Source organism: Schistocerca cancellata, chromosome 10, assembly GCF_023864275.1.
Source record: "Schistocerca cancellata isolate TAMUIC-IGC-003103 chromosome 10, iqSchCanc2.1, whole genome shotgun sequence".
Taxonomy (NCBI): domain Eukaryota; kingdom Metazoa; phylum Arthropoda; class Insecta; order Orthoptera; family Acrididae; genus Schistocerca; species Schistocerca cancellata.
In genome coordinates this window covers 91171850-91193867 of record NC_064635.1, presented here as the reverse complement: position 1 = coordinate 91193867, position 22018 = coordinate 91171850, and the positions used below count along the sequence as shown (strand labels likewise).

Sequence of the window (22018 nt, the reverse complement as noted above, 5' to 3'; positions counted from 1 at the left end):
GTTCCCGCTTCTCGACGTATGAGAGCAGGTTCAGAGCAGCCATTCTGACTAAATTTTCTGTCATCTGAGAAGAGCAGGCGCCTTCGCTGCTCATGGGTCAGTCCCTATGCAGCATATGGAGTCGCCGATGTGAGCAAAAACAAAAAAGGTGCTGGTCGTCGTGACACGGACCAGCCCCTAGCTGTGGAGATTGAGATTGCATGCCTTGCGGTGCTGTTAAATGTGGTTGTAACTGTACCTGCTGTTTCATGTCGCCCCTTCACGCCTGTGCATCACATGCTACTACCGTTGACCGCTGTCGACCACCTCCTATCCTTCGGGCAGCAGTGCCTGTGGTTGGGAACGCTCCCCTGGTACATGGAACAGTGCCGTGAGTGCCAATGCACTCCTAGGCTACACCTGTCACATTTCGTTCTTGGAGTTTCCCGAAGTTTCTTGCCTATATGACGTCTCTGGGCCGTGATGTAATGAACAATAACACCACAGTGCACCGTAACTGCTCTCTAATTAATACACACCACACCGTCTTTTCCCGTTCCTTCATCTGCCCCGTGTTGCGAGGCCAGCTGCATATGACGCTAGTCACCCTGACCTCATCCCATTTGACGCCCAGCCGTCTGTGCACGACTTGGAGATTTCTGTCAACATGCTCCGCCACACATTCATTTCCACCGAGTATTTGTTATGTTTCGTTACTTGACCTACACTCCTGGAAATGGAAAAAAGAACACATTGACACCGGTGTGTCAGACCCACCATACTTGCTCCGGACACTGCGAGAGGGCTGTACAAGCAATGATCACACGCACGGCACAGCGGACACACCAGGAACCGCGGTGTTGGCCGTCGAATGGCGTTAGCTGCGCAGCATTTGTGCACCGCCGCCGTCAGTGTCAGCCAGTTTGCCGTGGCATACGGAGCTCCATCGCAGTCTTTAACACTGGTAGCATGCCGCGACAGCGTGGACGTGAACCGTATGTGCAGTTGACGAACTTTGAGCGAGGGCGTATAGTGGGCATGCGGGAGGCCGGGTGGACGTACCGCCGAATTGCTCAACACGTGGGGCGTGAGGTCTCCACAGTACATCGATGTTGTCGCCAGTGGTCGGCGGAAGGTGCACGTGCCCGTCGACCTGGGACCGGACCGCAGCGACGCACGGATGCACGCCAAGACCGTAGGATCCTACGCAGTGCCGTAGGGGACCGCACCGCCACTTCCCAGCAAATTAGGGACACTGTTGCTCCTGGGGTATCGGCGAGGACCATTCGCAACCGTCTCCATGAAGCTGGGCTACGGTCCCGCACACCGTTAGGCCGTCTTCCGCTCACGCCACAACATCGTGCAGCCCGCCTCCAGTGGTGTCGCGACAGGCGTGAATGGAGGGACGAATGGAGACGTGTCGTCTTCAGCGATGAGAGTCGCTTCTGCCTTGGTGCCAATGATGGTCGTATGCGTGTTTGGCGCCGTGCAGGGGAGCGCCACAATCAGGACTGCATACGACCGAGGCACACAGGGCCAACACCCGACATCATGGTGTGGGGAGCGATCTCCTACACTGGCCGTACACCACTGGTGATCGTCGAGGGAACACTGAATAGTGCACGGTACATCCAAACCGTCATCGAACCCATCGTTCTACCATTCCTAGACCGGCAAGGGAACTTGCTGTTCCAACAGGACAATGCACGTCCGCATGTATCCCGTGCCACCCAACGTGCTCTAGATGGTGTAAGTCAACTACCCTGGCCAGCAAGGTCTCCGGATCTGTCCCCCATTGAGCATGTTTGGGACTGGATGAAGCGTCGTCTCACGCGGTCTGCACGTCCAGCACGAACGCTGGTCCAACTGAGGCGCCAGGTGGAAATGGCATGGCAAGCCGTTCCACAGGACTACATCCAGCATCTCTACGATCGTCTCCAGGGGAGAATAGCAGCCTGCATTGCTGCGAAAGGTGGATATACACTGTACTAGTGCCGACATTGTGCATGCTCTGTTGCCTGTGTCTATGTACCTGTGGTTCTGTCAGTGTGATCATGTGATGTATCTGACCCCAGGAATGTGTCAATAAAGTTTCCCCTTCCTGGGACAATGAATTCACGGTGTTCTTATTTCAATTTCCAGGAGTGTATTTTCAAACTGTTTACAAAACAACCTTATTCCCTTCAAAATACTGTCCATTACAACTAATCCACTTGTCCCATGGGTGATTCCCCTGCTCGAAACATTTCTTGCAGTCATCTTTAGAAATGGCTGCTCCGTTGTTTCTTTCTTGACTTATTCAACCTCGTCAAATCGGTCTCCTTTCGTGCCTCTTTTCATGCGTGGAAATAGGAAAAAGGCACCTGGAGCCACATCAGGCGGGTATTGTGTGTAGGGCAGTGGAACGGTGACATTTTTAGCCAAAAACTAACAGAGATTGTTGTGTGCTCAACTGCGTTGTTGTAGAGGAAGAACCAGTCTCCTGTCTGCCCCCAGATCCTTTTGACGAACTCTGTTGCACAGTCTTCTTAAAACTTGCAGATAAAAGATTTGATTGACGGTCTGACCTGAGGGAAAAGTCGTGAATGGCCAATGCCCTTGGCATCAGAAAAGCAAATCAGCATTGTTTTGATGTTTGATTTGTCTTGATGACATTTTTTTGGACGTCTTCCATTAGCTTGAATGTTGCTTTGTTTATGGCTCGTAACCACAGTACCATGACTCATCGCCAGTAATCACCTTTCACAGAAGACCTGGATCAGTTTAAAACTGTTGCTTCAAAGCACGACATTTTTCAACTCGACGTTCGTTTGATTGCCACTCAGAACTGGAGGAACAAACTTGGCAGAGAGTCTTTTCATTTTGAAATCTTCCATTAAAATTCGCTGAACCGAGCACCAAGATAACCCATTAATACCCGATAGCTGATCAATTGTCTGTCGATTTTCTGTCAGCACAGCTCTTCGTGTTTTTTTTTTTTTCAATATTTTTGTCGGTTCGGGCAGTTGACGAACATTGGAACGAGGTTTGTCATCAATAAACATGTCGCCATTTTCAAATCTTGCAAACCACTCGTACTCTTGACTTTCTCCCTTAGCGTCATCTTGGTAAACTGTTTCCAACATTAAAACAGTTTCAGCAGCATTTTTACCGAGTAGAAAACCACGTTTCATAGATGCACTTTGTTCACTTCAACTTGCCATCATAAAAAACGAAACAAGAACAGAACAGTGCTAGCAAAAACAATCACTGCAGATGAACGGAACTAGCCAGGTCGACAACACAGGCAGCACTGAACTGGCAATGAGTTGCGCTGTACACCCCTCGCGGCAGAAGTGCGTACTACACAAGCTCCGGCCATGGCAACCTTATTCCGTATTTTTTTTTTTTTCGTACGTTTTTATTCAGTTACCGGTTCCAGTAACTATGACATGTCTTAACTTCATGAAGACATATTACTCAGAACATGATCATACTAATTGAAACCGCTAACTGAATAAACAAATATTTGCAGTCAGTGATCGTTGTGCTATATGCAAAATTTCGCCGTTAAGATTTGAAGAGCAGTGCAGATACGGGGTCAGCTGCGGCTGTTATGGTTCGAACTATATGTGAACACCTAGCGTTATCAGAAGGGATTTATGAAAACTATTTAGAATGTGTATACATTCTAACGTTTAAATGAACAACAAACTCAGAATCTACTATGTAGGAATCAACATGGATTCCGGAAACAGCGATCGTGTGAGACCCAACTCGCTCTATTTGTTCATGAGACCCAGAAAATATTAGATACAGGCTCCCAGGTAGATGCTATTTTTCTTGACTTCCGGAAGGCGTTCGATACAGTTCCGCACTGTCGCCTGATAAACAAACTAAGAGCCTACGGAATATCAGACCAGCTGTGTGGCTGGATTGAAGAGTTTTTAGCAAACAGAACACAGCATGTTGTTATCAACGGAGAGACGTCTACAGACGTTAAAGTAACCTCTGGCGTGCCACAGGGGAGTGTTATGGGATCATTGCTTTTCACAATATATATAAATGACCTAGTAGATAGTGCCGGAAGTTCCATGCGGCTTTTCGCGGATGATGCTGTAGTATACAGAGAAGTTTCAGCATTAGAAAATTGTAGCGAAATGCAGGAAAATCTGCAGCGGATAGGCACTTGGTGCAGGGAGTGGCAACTGACCCTTAACATAGACAAATGTAATGTATTGCGAATACATAGAAAGAAGGATCCTTTATTGTATGATTATATGATAGCGGAACAAACACTGGTAGCAGTTACTTCTGTAAAATATCTGGGAGTATGCGTGCGGAACGATTTGAAGTGGAATGATCACATAAAATTAGTTGTTGGTAAGGCGGGTACCAGGTTGAGATTCATTGGGAGAGTCCTTAGAAAATGTAGTCCATCAACAAAGGAGGTGGCTTACAAAACACTCGTTCGACCTATACTTGAGTATTGCTCATCAGTGTGGGATCCGTACCAGATCGGGTTGACGGAGGAGATAGAGAAGATCCAAAGAAGAGCGGCGCGTTTCGTCACAGGGTTATTTGGTAACCGTGATAGCGTTACGGAGATGTTTAACAAACTCAAGTGGCACATTCTGCACGAGAGGCGCTCTGCATCGCGGTGTAGCTTGCTCGCCAGGTTTCGAGAGGGTGCGTTTCTGGATGAGGTATCGAATATATTGCTTCCCCCTACTTATACCTCCCGAGGAGATCACGAATGTAAAATTAGAGAGATTAGAGCGCGCACAGAGGCTTTCAGACAGTCGTTCTTCCCGCGAACCATACGCGACTGGAACAGGAAAGGGAGGTAATGACAGTGGCACGTAAAGTGCCCTCCACCACACACCGTTGGGTGGCTTGCAGAGTATAAATGTAGATGTAGATGTAGATGTAGAACAGATTTTGTGAAGTAAATAGTCGATAGGATTGACACAACGACTGGTCTCGACATCGAAGGCACGATCGTATGGGGCATTACGTGTGTTTTGTGGCTGGGTTGAGGACTATGATGGAAGGGGAAGAAAGGAATTAAAATTTGTGCCACAGCCAGGACACAAACCGAGGTCTTCTTGCTTAGTAGGCAGAAATGCCAACCATTACACCACCTCAACATACAGCTTTGTGTGGGGAAAGTACAGCCACCTTGACAATGGCCACCATTATGGACCACTACGCCGCTGGTTATACATGTATCACCAGCTGCGCATTTGGAACAAAATGGCGGCCACTGGCAAGTTGCCAGTACTTTCCCTATGTGCTATCGACAGCTACGATGCCTCAACGTAGGTGCGCTCTGCTAGGTTGGCACTACGACACCGACGACAGCGCCCTCTAGCCGGCGCTGTGCAGCTCTACGAGCTCCGCTCCAGATTCTACCCATTTGATGCCGAGCAGACGACCAAGCAACATCGTTTCTATTTCACAGTGGGCGAGCCACTACTTGTAACTTTGTAACATGATGTACGGCTTCGCACCTACGTCCTCATCTCAAAGTTAAGTACACAGTAAAACCATTTTCATTTGCAGTACCAAGTGTTCTACCTCACCTGGTGCTCCTAGCTTCCTACATTCGGCCTACTCTCAGTTTTCAGGAGCAGACCCACGCATCGCCTTCCAGGCGGCATACAAAACCCTATACAGATCTTTATCTCACCCCTATGGTCGACATTGCTGCACGAACTACCCAAGCCGAGTTCCCTCCCCAACTTCAAATCTTCAGCTTATTTTCCCCCTATTTTTATCGCAGATAAAGATGAGACTTAAATGTCTCATGGAAAACTTTAATTATAAGGACTGAGGATTCTTGGTGAATAGGACGCAGCAATCTTGGACGGATGGACATCTATGGATGTACTAGTGACTTCAGGTTTGCCTCAGGGAAGTGTGTTCGGTCACTTACTGTTCATGTTAAATATTAAAGGCCTTGCAGACTATATTAACAGTAACCTCAGACTTTTCGTAAAGGAAGCAGGGACCATAATTAGTTACTGTCTGAAAAAAGATGCCCAAGTATTCATTCAAATCTTGATAACATTCAAAAGTGGTGCAAAGACTGGCAACTCACTTTATATGTTCATAAACCTAACACTGTGCACTTAACAAAACGGAAAAAAACCTAGTATGTTACGATTACTATATCAGTGAGTTACAGCTGAAATCAGTCAACTCATACAAATGAGGGGGTCCAACCGTTTGTAAGTGTATGGAATGGGACGATCACATGCGCTCAGTCGTATTTCCAGCAGGTTCTAAACTGTGGTTCATCACTAGAATAGTAGCAAAACGCAGTCAGTCTACAAAGGAGATTGCACACAAAACCCTCGTGCGACTTATCCTACATTAACGCTCAAGTGTATGGGACGCATACCAAATAGGGCTAACAGGCCATGATAACCGCGTACGAAGAAGAGCAACAAGAATACTCACACGTTTGTTTCACTCATGGGTGAGTATAGCGAAGATCTTGAAAGAACTAAATTGCTAGACGCTTGTGAATACACGCATAAATTTTCCGTCAAAATTCGCTCAGAAACTTTCCAGTGCCAACCTGAAGTAACGACTCCAGGAATACACCACAAGCCCTACTTATCACTCCCTTAGGATTTGCGAAGACAATATTGGAGTACTTACAGCGCGTACAGACGCGTTTAAGCAAACATTCATCCTAGGCTCCATACCTGAATGGAACGCCAAGAAGACGTATACAGCGTGTCATGCAGTTCACAGTGGTTTTCAGAGTATAGCTGTACACGTAGAATAAAAATGAAATGGAAATACAAAAACAAAAAATTAAATTTTCGTTGTTGTTATTGAGGTCTTCAGTTCGAAGACTGGTTTGATGCAAATCTCCTTGCTACTCTATCCTGTGGCAGCTTCTTCATCTCCGAATAATTACTGCAACCTACATCTTTCTGAATCTGCTTACTGTATTCACCTCTCGGTCTCCCTCTACGATTTTTACCCCCCACACTTCCCTCCACTATTATATTGGTGATCCCTCGATGTCTCAGAGTGTGTCCTATAACTCATCCCTTCTTCTAATCAGGTTGTGCCACAAATTTCTTTTATCGCAAGTTCCATCCAGTACCTCCACATTAGTTACGTGAGCTACGCATCAAATGTTCTGCATTCTTTTGTAGAATCACATTTCAAAGGCTTCTACTCTGTTCTTGTCTAAACCGTTTATCGTCCGTGTTTCACATCGATACTTCGCTCGACTCCATATAAATACTTTCAAAAAAGACTTTCTAACAGTTAAATTTAAATTCTTTGTTAACAAACCTCTCTTCTTAATAAACGCCTTTCCTCCTATAACAAAAGAAAAATTTGGAATAGGAATTAAAGACACTGTCCATTCAGTTCAGCTGCTTTTCCAAATCCTTTGCTGTCTCTGACAGAATTACAATATCATCGGGAAACCTCAAAGTTTTTATTTCTTGTCCATGGATTTTAATTCCTATTCCAAACTTTTCTTTTGTTTTCCTTACTGCTCGCTCAATGTATAGATTGGATAACATCAGGGGTATGCAACAACCCTGTCTCACTCTTTTCAATCACTCCTTCCCTTTCGTGCCCCTCGACTCTTACAACTACCGTCTGGTTTCTGTACAAACTGTGTAGCTTTTCGCTCCCTGTATTTGACCACTGTCGCCTTCAGAATTGTCGAAGATTACTGTCGGCGCTTTCCGATACGTCGAATTCCTGATCATGAAGTGCTTAGGAAAGCTTTCAGCACACTACGTGAAACAGATAATATTCCAAGTTGCCACTTTTCTTTTGAACGTGAAGTTCTACAACAAATGCACGAAAAGCTACACAGTGTTGAAATGTCGCAGCGTAGTCCTACTACCAGCCCACGACGACTTTCTGCAAGTATCTGGGTCCCACGAGACCGTGTGCGGCGAGCAGTATATCTGGGAAGCTTGTACGCCTTTCACATACTACATGTCGACTATCTGCGCATTGGTAACAATGCCACACGACATGAATTTTGCCACTAGTTAAATGACCATCATCATTAAAGCTATGTACTGATGAAGCGATCTTAGCACGGAATGGAATCAACAAGGCACGTGATAATCATTGATGGTCGCAGAAAAACTCACATGCTACAGAGGAAACCTATTTCGAAATTCGTTTTTCGACCAATCTTTAGAGGGACTTGAGCGGTAACATGTTGAAACGTCAAGTGACTTTACAAAAGCGAATGAACAGACAGAAGCAGTCGACATAATTTATTTACATTTTTATTTTATTTTATTTTATTATTATTTTTTTAAAATTCATTTGCTGAAATCCTTGAGCACATTCCTTCACCACGCGGGCCGCAATATACACTACTGGCCATTAAAGTTGCTACATCACGAACATGACGTGCTACAGACGCGAAATTTAACTGACAGGAAGAGATGCTGTGATACGCAAATGATCAGCTTTTCAGACCATTCACACAGGGTTGGCGCCGGTGGCGCAGTCGTGATGACAGGCATCATATCCGCATGGCTGTACCGGATCGTGCAGCCACGTCTCGATCCCTGAGTCAACAGATGGGGACGTTTGCAAGACGACAACCATCTGCACGAACAGTTCGACGACGTATGCAGCAGAATGGACTATCAGCTCGGAGACCATGACTGCGGTTACCAAATGGTTCAAATGGCTCTGAGCACTATGGGACTTAACATCTGTGGTCATCAGTCCCCTAGAACTTAAGAACTACTTAAACCTAACTAACCTAAGGACATCACACACATCCATGCCCGAGGCAGGATTCGAACCTGCGACCGTAGCAGTAGCGCGGTTCCGGACTGAGCGCCTAGAACCGCTAGACCACCGCGGCCGGCTGCGGTTACCCTTGACGCTGCATCACAACAGGAGCGCCTGCGATGGTGTGCTCAACGACGAACCTGGTATGGGGTGCCATTGGTTACACGTCTCAGTCACCTCTTGTTCGCATTGACGGCCCTTTGAACAGTGAACGTTACATTTCAGTTGTGTTACGACCCGTGGCTCTACCCTTCATTCGATCCCTGCGAAACCCTACATTTCAGCAGGATAATGCACGACCGCATGTTGCAGGTCCTGTACAGGCCTTTCTGGATACAGAAAATGTTCGACTGCTGCCCTGGCCAGCAAATTCTCCAGATCTCTCACCAACTGAAAACGTCCGGTCAATAGTGACCGAGCAACTGGCTCGTCACAATACGCCAGTCACTGCTCTTGATGAACTGTGGTATCGTGTTGAAGCTGCAAGGGCAGCTGTACGTGTACACGCCATCCAAGCTCTGTTTGACTCAATGCCCAGGCGTATCAAGGCCGTTATTACGGCGAGAGATGGTTGTTCTGGATACTGACTTCTCAGGATCTATGCACCCAAATTGCGTGAAAATGAAATCACATGTTAGCTCTAGTATAATATATTTATCCAATGAATACCCGTTTATCACCTGCATTTCTTCTTGGCGTAGCAATTTTAATGGCCAGTAGTGTATTTTTTCTTTATCAGTTTCATGGTGATTTGCTCATCTTCTAAAGAAGGACGGAAGTATGGCTTTAAGTCATTTGCCTACGTTTCGGTTGCAAAGATTTTATATTCGGTGTCCGCCGATATAGTTTTTGGTTCTAAGAACGTCTCAAGGCGAATGCTGCGATTGTCCCCTAGAGAAGCTTTGGTCTTTGAGATGGTCTTATTATTCTTTATTAGGAAATATTTTACGGATTTCAAAAGATATTCGGACGAGTTTGAGTCGATTCCAGCGAACACCACGAGGAGGTCGTCTCTTTGCGTCCCTCATTAAATTTATTTACAATATTTACAAGACTGCCAACCACCACATTAAACTGCTTTCCGATATTTACAAATTTTTCAATGATTCTGATGTTTTCTTTGTCATTATAATTTCTGTGCGTTGGCTACACATGTTAGAAATGGTCTCAAGTTCCCATCAGTTTGGACTTTCTTTAAAGCCTTTGCAATCGTTTCTTCAGTCTTCATTGCCGACTTTTTTCTTCTTTTCCTATCAAAGCTTAAAATTAGTCGTTCAAACTGGCGACCATTGTACTCTGCATCTTATCGAAGATTTTTCACTGATGAGTGAACACGGATGAACTTTTGATTAGCCGAGCGGTCTGGGGTGCTGCAGTCATGGACTGTGCGGATGGTGCCAGCGGAGGTTCGAGTCCCCCTCGGGCATGGGTGTGTGTGTTTGTGCTTAGGATAGTTTACATAAAGTAGTGTGTAAGCTTAGGGACTGATGACCTTAGCAGTTAAGTCCCATAAGATTTCACACACATCTGAACATTTTTTGAACTTTTGACATTATTGTATTTATTCTCCGGTTCCATGCTTCTGAGACATTATTTGTGTGATGGCGCCTTACAGTGCAATTATGCATCTATCTCGGCATATGCTCGTTATCCAGCCACTGGTCAGCAAAGTCATGATAAAAGTCGTGAAACCGAGGGAGGTGGCACAGTGGTTAGCAAAAACATGGTTCAAATGGCTCTGAGCACTATGGGACTTAATATCTGAGGTCATCAGTCCCCTAGAACTTACAAGGGAACCTCCCCATCGCACCCCCCTCAAATTTAGTTATAAGTTGGCACAATTGATAGGCCTTGAAAAAATGAACACAGATCAATCGAGAAAACAGGAAGAAGTTGCGTGGAACTATGAAAAAAATAAGCAAAATATACAAACTGAGTAGTCATTCGCAAGATATGCAACATCAAGGACAACGTAAGCTCAGGAGCGCCGTGGTCCCGTGGTTAGCGTGAGCAGCTTCGGAACGAGCGCTCCTTCGTTCAAGTCTTCCCTTGTGTGAAAAGTTTAATTTTTGGGAGTGATTATCACATCCACAAGAAGACATAAATCGGGCAAGGTAGAAGAATCTTTTTAACCATTCGCCAAGTGTACAAGTTAGGTGGGTCGACATCATATTCCTGTGATGTGACGCACATGCCGTCACCAGTGTCGTATAGAATATATCAGACGTGTTTTCCTGTGGAGGAATCGGTTGACCTATGACCTTGCGATCAAATGTTTTCTGTTCCCATTGGAGAGGGTCCTTTCATCTACTAATCGCACGGTTTTGCGGTGCGGTCACAAAAAGACACTAAACTTATTACAGTGAACAGAGACGTCAATGCACAAAGGGGCAGATCATAAATTTGCGAAAATAAAGACAATAAACTTCTCACTCGGGGGAAGACTTGAACCAAGGACCTCTCGTGTCGCAGCTGCTCACGCTAACCACAGGACCACGGCACTCCTGAGCTCATATTGTCCTTTATGTTGCCTGTCTACTCAGTTTGTATATTTTGCTTATTTTTTCATAGTTCCACACAACTTCTTCCTGTTTTCTCGATTGATCTGTGTTCAGATTTTCAAGGCCAATCCACTGTGCCAGCCTATAACTAAATATGAGGGGGGTGCGATGGGGAGGTTCCCTTGTTAGAACTACTTAAACCTGTCTAACCTAAGGACATCACACACATCCATAACCGAGGCATGATTCGAACCTGCGACTGTAGAAGGCGCGCGGTTCCAGACTGAAGCGCCTAGAACCGCTTGGCCACACAGGCCGGCTAGTGGTTAGCACACTGGACTCTCATTCGGGAGGACGACGGTTCAAACCCTCGTCCGGCCATGCTGATTTAGATTTTCCATGATTTCCCTAAATGGCTTCAGGCAAATGCCGGGATGGTTCCTTTGAAAAGACGCGGCCGACTTCCTTCCCCACCCTTCCCTAATCCGATGGGACCGATGACATCGCTGTTTGGTCCCCTGCCCCAGAAACAAACAAACAACCAAGACTCTGTATAGCAAAGACTTTTGATATGTGTGAGCATTGACTGATAAGATCTATGGCAATGTTCACTGTGCTCGCGAGCGCTTTGCGCCAACAACATTGTAATGGCAAACGTGAAAACACTATGGAGGGTCGTATAAATGTCACTACAGGTGAGTGGATGTCATTTCTTGATCCGCGCGTCGCCTGCTGAGGGCAGTTGGCGAAAATGAAACTTTCAAGAAGCGGTCGCGGAGAACAGGTGGGGCGCGCGTTGGAGACTGACAGATGGTTGTCCGGCAAGCTGCCCAGGGTGTCCATCGTTCACAGCTGTTACCTCCGCCACCCCCCCCTCCCCCCTCCTCCAGTCATTTCGCAGAACGGGAGTATAACATGTTGCAGTCACCGCTAGAGTCCGGATGGCCTCCAGTCAGTGCCACGCCTCGAGGCCTGGAAGCCTATATATAAGACTGTCCCTCCCAACGCAGACGTCAGCATTCGCCCGCCACAGTTTTCAGCGCAGGAGAGGCAACCAACCAACGATCCCCAGCCATGATGAAGTACCTGGTAAGTGTGTCGGATAGCAGCACGTCTCAGGCTCTGTGTCTGTATACATATTCTATTTTGCTGACACGGACCTACATACGGAGAAACGAGCACCATGATAAAATAAGGGAAATCAGAGCCCGTACGGAAAGATATAGGTGTTCGTTCTTTCCGCGCTCTGTATGAGACTGGAATAATAGAGAACTGTGAAGGTAGTTTGATGAACCGTCTGCCAGGCAAAAATGTGATTTGCAAATTATCCATGTAGATGTAGATGTCGCTCATGAGGCCTGGCTGTGGACCTACTGTTTTGACTGCAGAAGCGGTAACTGTGCTTAAATAGTTGAAAGGATTTGCAGCAATCATTTTAGGATACAACCCTACTCCGCCACCACTGTTGAATAGCTTCCGCCATTTGAACGGAGTCGCATCGTAGGCCTGTCGCAAGCTACATGGACGTGGGGGCGAATTACTGCACTAGTTGGACACATTGTATTGGTGATGTGTCGCTGCTTTCAACAATCGCCTGTCAAACATCCCACACATGGAGACCAGGTCCGTGGCAGATACATATGGGGGGCGCGCAAGCCATTCGTTCGTTTCTTTCGTCAGTCGACTCTACTTAATCGAGTTATGGAGTAGTTGTACTTTTATCGTATTTTATACGTTTATGTCTGGCACATAACTACGATAAAAGTCGCGGCCATTCTAGTGATCTCTATAGTTCTTCTGTCTGGCATTTGTTCGAATATATTAAGACTGAAGAATGAATAAGTAGTAGTTGCAGCAAGTACGAGAGTGAAGATTAGTCAAGAGTAAGAGCGATCAGTCGATTGTGAATAGTAGTAATCTATATTAATTTCTCATTAAATATATTCGTAACACTGTATTGTAACGACTCTCGTAACAGACTCGTAACAATATTTTTACTAATAACGTAACAATAGTTTGCCATATTTAACTCGTATTACGGGTTAGGTATGGGAAAATATTGATGCATATATCTCCGTAATAGTGACTTTCGAGAAGATCCCTAAAAATGCATTGTTACTATATAGGACCTTTATCGAATGCACTAGAAAGGAACAGAAACGACAATAGAAGTTCCACACAGATAAATTTCTGGATGGCGTCATCATTGAAAACTCGCCGTTGTATTATAAGTAGTAAGGTACATATTGGCTCGTCGCTTTAACCTCCGTTTATTGGTATGGTAGAAAGAAATTTTTCAACACTGCGGCGTACAAAGACAGGGCTGAAGTCGGCAATGAAGGAGGATCGACTTTATGGCTTAGCTCTGTTGAACACTCACCCTAACATTGACTGTCCTATTGACGATGTAACTGGCCAATTTGGCAGGAAGAGTAGGCACATAGAATTCATCATTTAAGGGAAATGGCATTGTCTTGTGTATGTGTATAATCAGTTTAAATAAAACTTCCTTAAACTTTGTATGTGACTCGCTTATTTTTTATTATGGTAAAAGTAAAAAAAATGAATGGTATTGTTGGCTGGGAGGTCCCATTCGGGTTCGGCGCCAAGTGCAAGTCTTATTTGAGTCGGCGCCATATAAGGCGACTTGCGGCCGATGATGAGGATGAAGTGATAATGAGGACAACAGAACAACCAGTCCACGAGCGGGAATCGAACTAGGGGAAAGTGCATAGGAGGCAAGCATGTTACCACCCAGCCAAGCAGGAGAACAAGAATAAAGGAAAGGCAGCTCAAGACATCTATAGCGCCCCTCCCTGAGGTTTTTCTGTATCTGCCACTGGACCAGGTCGTGGATGTCTGCACAGCACAGAGCCAAGTCAACATCGACACAATGTGCGAGCAGTAATGGCCGACTGAACATCAACAAGGAACGAAATCCAGCCACATGTTGGACCTGCTGTGTCTTCAGGGTCCATTAGGAACCGTCTGCTTACGTGTGCCTTTGGCCTGGCTATCACAGACACCACGGCATAGCCCACCATGTCTGCTTTGGGTTAGTCATGGTGATAGAGTTAGCTGGAGAGTGGAATGGCGCTCAGTTGCCTTCGGTAATGAGAGTAGCTTCTGTCTTGTGAGTGATGTGGAGCTGGTAAAATGCCTATTCGAGAGTGCACTCGCCCACCGGTTCCATCCCTGGATTTATGGTGGGGGAGGCCATCAGTTGCAGCTCACGGTCAAATTCTGTGTTTCTGCAGGGCAAAGTAACCAGTACCTGCTACATTACACAGGTTGTTATCCCTATACTCCTGCCATTTCTTTCACAGGAAGGTGATGTGCGTTTTCAGCAGGACACTGCACGTCCATATACTACTGCAGCGACGTAACATGCTTTTTGTGTTGTTGAAGAACTGTTCTGGTCAGCAAGATCACCATATGTCTCGCCTGTTGACCACGTATGGGACATGATGAAGTGGGAACTTACTCATTTTCCAGGGTCTGTAGGGCCTGCCAAATTGCAACAGGAGACACAAGATACTTGGGACAATATATCGCAGAACGTCATTCGGCACCTTTATGTTCGTTTGCATGCGAGAATACAAGCCCGAGTTGCCTCCAGAGGGGGTTACACTGTGTTCTGATGTTGCTCTTTTGGCACCCTTTACTGCGACGTGAGTGTTACATTTGGTCTGAATTTGTTATCATATACTCCTACAATGATGAGCTAGCTATCACCTATCAATAAAATGTCCTTCTCCTTGAGGGTGATACACACTTTACCATAGTGTATATCAAATATAATGATAGAACCAAGACTGAGCCCTGTGGAGCACATTGGGTAATACCTTCACAGCTTCAAAAGTTGGTTTTTCTGACTAATCAGATAGCTTTCTGGTGTTTTGAGCTACTGAAGCGGTGCCTAGGTTAGTATTCCTATACGTGATACCATCCTCGACTTTGCAGGTCCTGGTCCTGTGCCTGCTGGTGGCAGTCTTCGCCGCTGAGGAGTCCGCCCCCAAGGAGAAGCGCGGCCTGGCCTACGCCACCGGCCTCGGCTACTCCGCCCCCCTGGCCTACTCTTCTGGACTCTACGGTGGATACGGATATGGATACCCCGGATATGCTGCTGGCTACTACGGCCTCGGCTACCGCGGTCTGGGATACGGCGCAATCGGCTACCACGGTCTCGGCTACTATGGTGGCTACCACTACTGAGATTCACGCATTCATGTCCCCCTCCAGTCCTGACAATCCTTTCCCCTCACATCCACTGAGCCCAGCCAGCAAGTAACTTCCAACATACATTTGAGTATATGAGATCTGATGTTCATTTGCAGCTGTTGCAGTAGCTCGTAATCGTCACAATAGAAAATAAATCATTTCCAAGTTATAAAACAATGTTTTGTTTTTCTTCTTAAGCTACTTGACCAACGTAAGAAGTAAAGTAAGAACTTTTGAACATATGGATATGATGAAAAATAAACATGTTGATAGATATATGGGGTCAAAATAACCTAATCAGTATATAGATCATGATGCGAACTGAACAACCAGAGAACAGGGATTAAGTTTAATATAAGCCAACTGGTAAGTAATTAACCATTTACATAAAAGGATCCACAAATGGAATTCCAAGAAAGGTGCAGTTACAAGGGAGCTGTGGTACATTATGCTAGGTATTCTGACACCACAATCAAGATGTATATCACTAAACCGCTGACAAAGAAAGATATTGAGAGAATGAAGAGGTACTGGGAGTAATAAATGTAACGTGTACAAATTCCTCTTGATCCTGTTGGATAGATGCAAATTAAGTAATCAATGTTTCTCTTTATAGCCGATATTTTTTTCCGACTTTGACCTATCCAGGAACCACTTACAGTTATCAAAATTCATTCAAAATACCTCTTTATGCCTAGTTCTTTCTGACTGATTTCTTACTTCCTTAATCCAGTGTTTGGTAGCATTTAGTTTGGCAATTAAGTTGAAGATTTTGTTTGTGAATCAGCATTCGCTCTTTCTGAAGAGGTGCCCATAAAACGTTAACCTTCTCTCACGTCTAGGGCCTGTGATCTTCTCCACCGGTTTATACAGATATTAATTCTTCCTCTTCATTTTTGCGGTCTGATAATCTTCTTAAGATTTTCCTTTACTTCTTCTTCTATATCTCGTTTCTTATTCAGTAGTAAACATTCTGAAATGTAAAGTGCTCTTGGCTTAACAAACATGGTGTAATGGCTAATCTCTGCATTGTAGTAGGCTGTCGTTTTCTTGTATCTATTCTCTATTAACCTGTATGCTAGTTCCGTCTTTCTGGTTACAACAGTAAATCTGTAAGGAAAGGGGGACCCACACTTCAACGTGTAATCTGAAACAAATGTCGTTCATGGTGAATCTTTTCATCATTGAGAGGTGAAGGGTAGGCTGCAAGCAGAGTGAAATAATTAGTAGTTCCAGAAGAATTCGATCTCGCGACCTTTCAGTTTCCACATACCCAACTTGTCACCTGACCATCAGGCCTAATGCAACAGACACTGAGCATAAATGTTTTTCTACTTAACAAACCCTGTGGTGCGAATGAAGTGTACAATCACTCGGTAGTAATGCCATATCATTTTAAATGCAAGATGTTGGTTTTCTGTTGGCTAAATGTAAGCTGTACATGCCTGATCACGGATTGATAAGAGATCTTTGTAAGTGCTGTGTTCAGCTTGTATGGATGAGTAGACAACTCAGAAGCTGTGTGTGCAGAAGCAATATAGAAAAAAGTTTGAAGTAATTGTTTAGCTACCAGATGGATGTTAACCCGCGTTACTGTCTTTCTTGCAACTCCGATTGTCGAAAAGGTAACCCTCTTTTAAACAGCTCACTGTATTTTTTATTTGATTCTCCACTTCTTCTCCTTCAGGATTGCTCAAAAACATATCACGCTACAAAAATGGTTCAAATGGCTCTGAGCACTATGGGACTCAACATCTGAGGTCATCAGTCCCCTAGAACTTAGAACTACTTAAACCTAACTAACCTAAGGACGACACACACATCCATGCCCGAGGCAGGATTCGAACCTGCGACCGTAGCGGTCGCGCGGCTCCAGACTGAAGCGCCTAGAACCGCTCGGCCACTCTGACCGGCCACCACGCTGCCCCATTCACAAAAATATGACGTTATTAAAAACCTAGCGAAATTTTACTTTGCCTCTGCTGTATTATCACACACTGCAGGTACCCATAGCAACGTAACTCGTCCAGTACTGGAGCTGTCAGTAAACAAATGGAAACACAAGAAAAATACACACACCAGCCATTTGGTCATGAGTAGCACTTTAAACCTATCTCCGTTGACGTACATTGTCCTCACACAGACCTTCAATTGTTGACCGTATAACACACCCGTTTCTTATAATCGCATGTTTTATTATATTCATGTCAAGCTGTTAATAACGTTATTTAACTATAATGGCAGTGCACCACTTTTTTGACCAACGAGTGTATTAGTCCTTAATTTAGCTGTAACAGTCTGGAGCAGTGATCACCAAACTGCGAGCCGAATCAATTTTTCGTGCTGCCCGCGGTTCCCAGCCGTATTTTGTAACAACAAACAACTAGCAAGTAGCAGCCGAATTTAAAAAAAGTCGACTATGTTAAGAAGTTCTTAAGAGTGTACTTTTCCTGCTTAGTTATAGATAAAAATACTTACAGAGAGCCGCGCGGAGTGGCCGCGCGGTTTGAGACTCCATGCACGGATTGCGCGGCCCCTCTCGCTGGAGGTTCGAGTCCTCCCTCGGGCAGGGGGTGTGTGTTGTTCTTAGCATAAGTTAGTTCAAGTAGTGTGTAAGCTTAGGGACGGATGACCTCACCAGTTTGGTCCCTTAGGAAGTCACACACACTTACAGAGATGTGAAATTTAAAATGTTCCTGGCGAATTAAATGTTCGAAGAGATTTCGGGATTGAGCCAGTCTTCGTAAAGTTCACTCCGTGATTCAACTGGACGCATGCCATTCGTCTTCAGGTTAGCCATCGAAGACTACGCGTTATATAGCGCGCTGGTAGATCCTTAGTAACATTCAGGTGAAAGTGATTTTCCGTCCACCATCTAAGATTTCTGACCTGCTGGGATCAGTGTAGGATAAATTGTTATTGCGGAAGGGGAGAATTTATAAAATACCTTTGTCAGTGTGGTATGGCCTATATAGGACTAACAACATGCACAGCAGAAGAACTTTGCACAGAACAGAACCGTTGCACTCGCCTTCTGCAACCCATCAAGTTTGCGATTCTGGAACATGGTATCTACAATGGACATTGTATTGGAGTACAACAAAACATTAATTTTGGGCACAGCAACATCTATTTGGGACCCTATTATAAAAGAATATGCATCTCGGAAAATCTAACGAACCGTGACAGCGACTACCATTGGATAGCACATCCCGTCATCTTCAAGATTTGCTCCAGACGAAGATGCCAGAATACTTGCAATGACAGCGGTGAGTGGCAACGCCGAAGACAGCTTATCCTAGCAGTTCCACGAGCGAGGGCACTGCCGCCAGGCGGTGTGGTTCTTCTGTCACTGTGACTCTGACGCATGCACGACAATATCACCAGTGCACTACATAAGGTGCTGGAGAACGTGTTTGTTGGTGTCTTCTATCCTCTCTACCTAAGTCCATTGCCACGCCTTTACCGTTGTGTCCCGCCCTCTCTCCATCCTCCACGTCCTCTCTCAACGCAGCTTCCAGCACCTGCCCATCCTGGATGATGAGCTTCACCCAGATCTCTATTGCTTCTACCAACTCTAACCCTACCTTCCTCCCTCCTCACGGCTCCCTCTCCCCTCCTCTTCCCTTTCCCTGAGCGGTTTGCCTCCCTCCTACATCCCCTCCCTTTCCCGATCCCCATTCTGTGTCTCTGCACTCCATCCTGACTGGCCTTCCCTCTTCATCTCCCACGCCGCCCATGTCCTGCCCCTTGGTGAGCCCCCATTTTCTTCTCATCCCACCCCGTCCACCCCCTTACAGTGCACCTGCCTGTCCCCTCTCAGGCCTCCTCTCCCTTGGCAGGTCCCTCAGAGAAATTTTTTTCTTCGCTTCTGCTCCATCGCTTACAGTGTCTCTCGCCCCAGAGTGTTTTTAACTCCAATGTATTTTATGTACTCCCCAGATGACCAACTGCGTTCTTTCAACTTTATGTCGACATTTTTAACTGTCCCACAATGAATATCCCCGTGTCAGTGTATATTTTAATCCCAATTTTCCCCATTTATTAGGTTTTTATGTCCCCCTTCATTTCACCTTTATTATGTCTAGTTCCCTCTTTTTATTTAACTGTAATGTCACTGGACTGAAGAGCGGCAGATTGTGCCGCTACCTTCAGTCCCCTGCTTATATAGTGCAGGGGAATGAAATCGCAATAAAGAAAAAAATAGTATTTGTCTCACCAACTGCGACATAGTCGCGTATACAAACAGTGATCCAATACTGTCAAATGTGTTTTATTCCAGTCTTTGATCACAGTCTCAATTCTGTAGACAATCGGTCATCGTCTAAAGAATTGAGATTGTCATCAAAGACTGGCATAAAAGAAACATTTGATAGTCTTTGTCCATCTCTGGCTGTTCACCTGAAGTTGACTGGCAGGTGTCCAGTTGAAATATCATGGAGAGAAGCTTATGACGACTGGATACAATGCGGATATCTCTTCAACCACTTACAGAGAAAGAAGTTATGATTAATTTTCATAGGCGTTGGCGAAGTCGGCAGAGAGCTAAGAAAAGTCCGTCGCTGACGTCCGAGGCAGAGTGATCTGTAGCATAGCCACCGCTGGGTTGGTAGAAGTGAGACATGGAATATTTTATTATTTGTCTTCCAGTGCTGACAACTCATGAACGTGAGCAACTAGCGTTGATCACCTGCTATGGTATAAATGTCAAACGGAAGTAACATGGATTCGTGAATGCACAATATTATAAAATGTGGTACACGTCTGTAGCAAGTAATGTTAAATCAAATAAAGGCTGCTGTAATACAAAGCAGTGAGTAAAAGCAAAATGACAGTCAAAAGAATTAGTAAACATTGTGATTCTTTCTCATAAAGCAACTACAGGTATTAATTAATATAACAGAATTTACGTAGACTATCAATTAATAGTGAGAACGGTGGGGGAGGGTGTGGTAAAGTCGTCAGGATGAGGAAATTGACCACTGCATATGTTCCGCCCTACTGCCCTACTGCCCGCCGAGAAGTGGTCATCCCTACTTCGAATATACATCGCCATTGGTGTCAGTGAGCCTGACACAGGAAGCTTGTTCCATTATGTTTTATTGGAAACTATTTTTGTTTATGAGTTGTCTGATGTAAGGTAAGTCATTTATGACACTCTTGTTACCGCACTTGCATGCAGAGTAATAATTTTTTACAATATCCATGGTTAGACAACGTATCTTGGCGTAGAATGTAGTTTCTCGTTATTGTCTGGTAGTTTCTTCTGTGCCTCACTAACACCCACATGAACTCCACTCACGAAAAGTGAACACACTACTCGTCGGGAAAAGCGGCCAATAACTTGCAGGAAAAACCTACAGTACAACGAACGAGATTGACCCTCTGTGGTAATTTTGAATTAATTAAGTTCTGTTACATCAATCTGGGATCCTCATCAAGTAGAAGTGGTATAAGAACAGAGAAGATCCAATGAAGTGAGGCGCGTTTGGTCACTGGCTCGTTTAGTCAGCGTGGGAGCGCCACGGGGGTGCTCAACGAACTCCAGAGGCAGACGCTACATGAGACGCGTTGTGCATCACTCAGAGGTTTACTGTCGAAATTTCGATAAGGCCCTTTCCGAGAAGAGTCGGACAACATATTACTTTCTCCTACATACTAAAATGCCTGAGCCAACAGGACAGAGTGGATTAAGTTGTGGAAAGGGGCCAAAATATGTTGCTGTGAGTTTCACTCAACATACAAACTTTATTCATCAACACGCAATATTACAAGGATGAAAAACACTCAAAACATTAACGACCTCCTTTGATTAACTTTAGATCAGCTGAAGGCCACACTCAAAATCCAAGACACAAGGCCTTATCAATTTAATTTTAATGGAACTTGGCTAGAGGCCGCATATTAGGCAATAAGACAGAAGGCCTTATCTTATAACAAAGCATAACAATCTTATGCCTTAAGGGCAAGACAAGGACATTAATTTAAGGGACATTAAAACCCGGCTGAAGGCCACACATCAACCAAATAACTAAAATCCAAACAGGGAAATTACTACATAACACACAAGGAACAGCGCTCAGAAGTTTCCAGCGGTCGTCTTGGGATTGTAACACTGACGCCCGTTTAGGTGAGACAGGCAGCCTGTCCAACGACTTCTTAATCTGGAGGCAACCCAACCGACAGACAGCCGACCGACCAGTCAACCAAATCAGTTCTGCTCCACGCAACCAGCAAAATGACCACAAGATTTCAATACATGACACACAGACTATTGGCGCCCACAACGACCAACAACACCTCACCTTTCGAACTACGCGCCGCACTGGACAGCAGCAACACGACGACGAAAACACACTGCCTAAAATTATGTCAACGACCAGGGCAGGTAGCCTGAACGGCAACGGCCACAAGGCAGAAGATACCGCTGGTAAACGTCCACAACAGGGAATAAATTATGTTAAATTTCACAGGAATACGGCTGGAATCTTAGCCAACTTAAATACACACACGTTGTTGCTCGCGGGAATGTC

At 45.2% G+C, this 22018-nt stretch overlaps 1 protein-coding gene across 2 annotated transcripts in view; it reads left to right on the top strand.

The window, feature by feature from the left end:
* The first annotated feature begins 12217 nt into the window (after positions 1-12217).
* LOC126106377 (cuticle protein 6.4-like) overlaps positions 12218-22018 on the top strand; it is a 182107-nt gene continuing 172306 nt past the window's right edge. Inside the window, exons 1-2 of one of the 2 annotated variants that reach the window (XM_049912642.1) lie at positions 12218-12353; positions 15228-15662. In XM_049912642.1, the coding sequence (XP_049768599.1) occupies positions 12339-12353; positions 15228-15479 (267 nt within the window). In that variant the 5' untranslated portion in view covers positions 12218-12338 and the 3' untranslated portion in view covers positions 15480-15662. Of the gene's footprint in view, positions 12354-15227; positions 15663-22018 lie in introns of those variants that run through there. The other variant, XM_049912644.1, reaches the window with a different exon arrangement.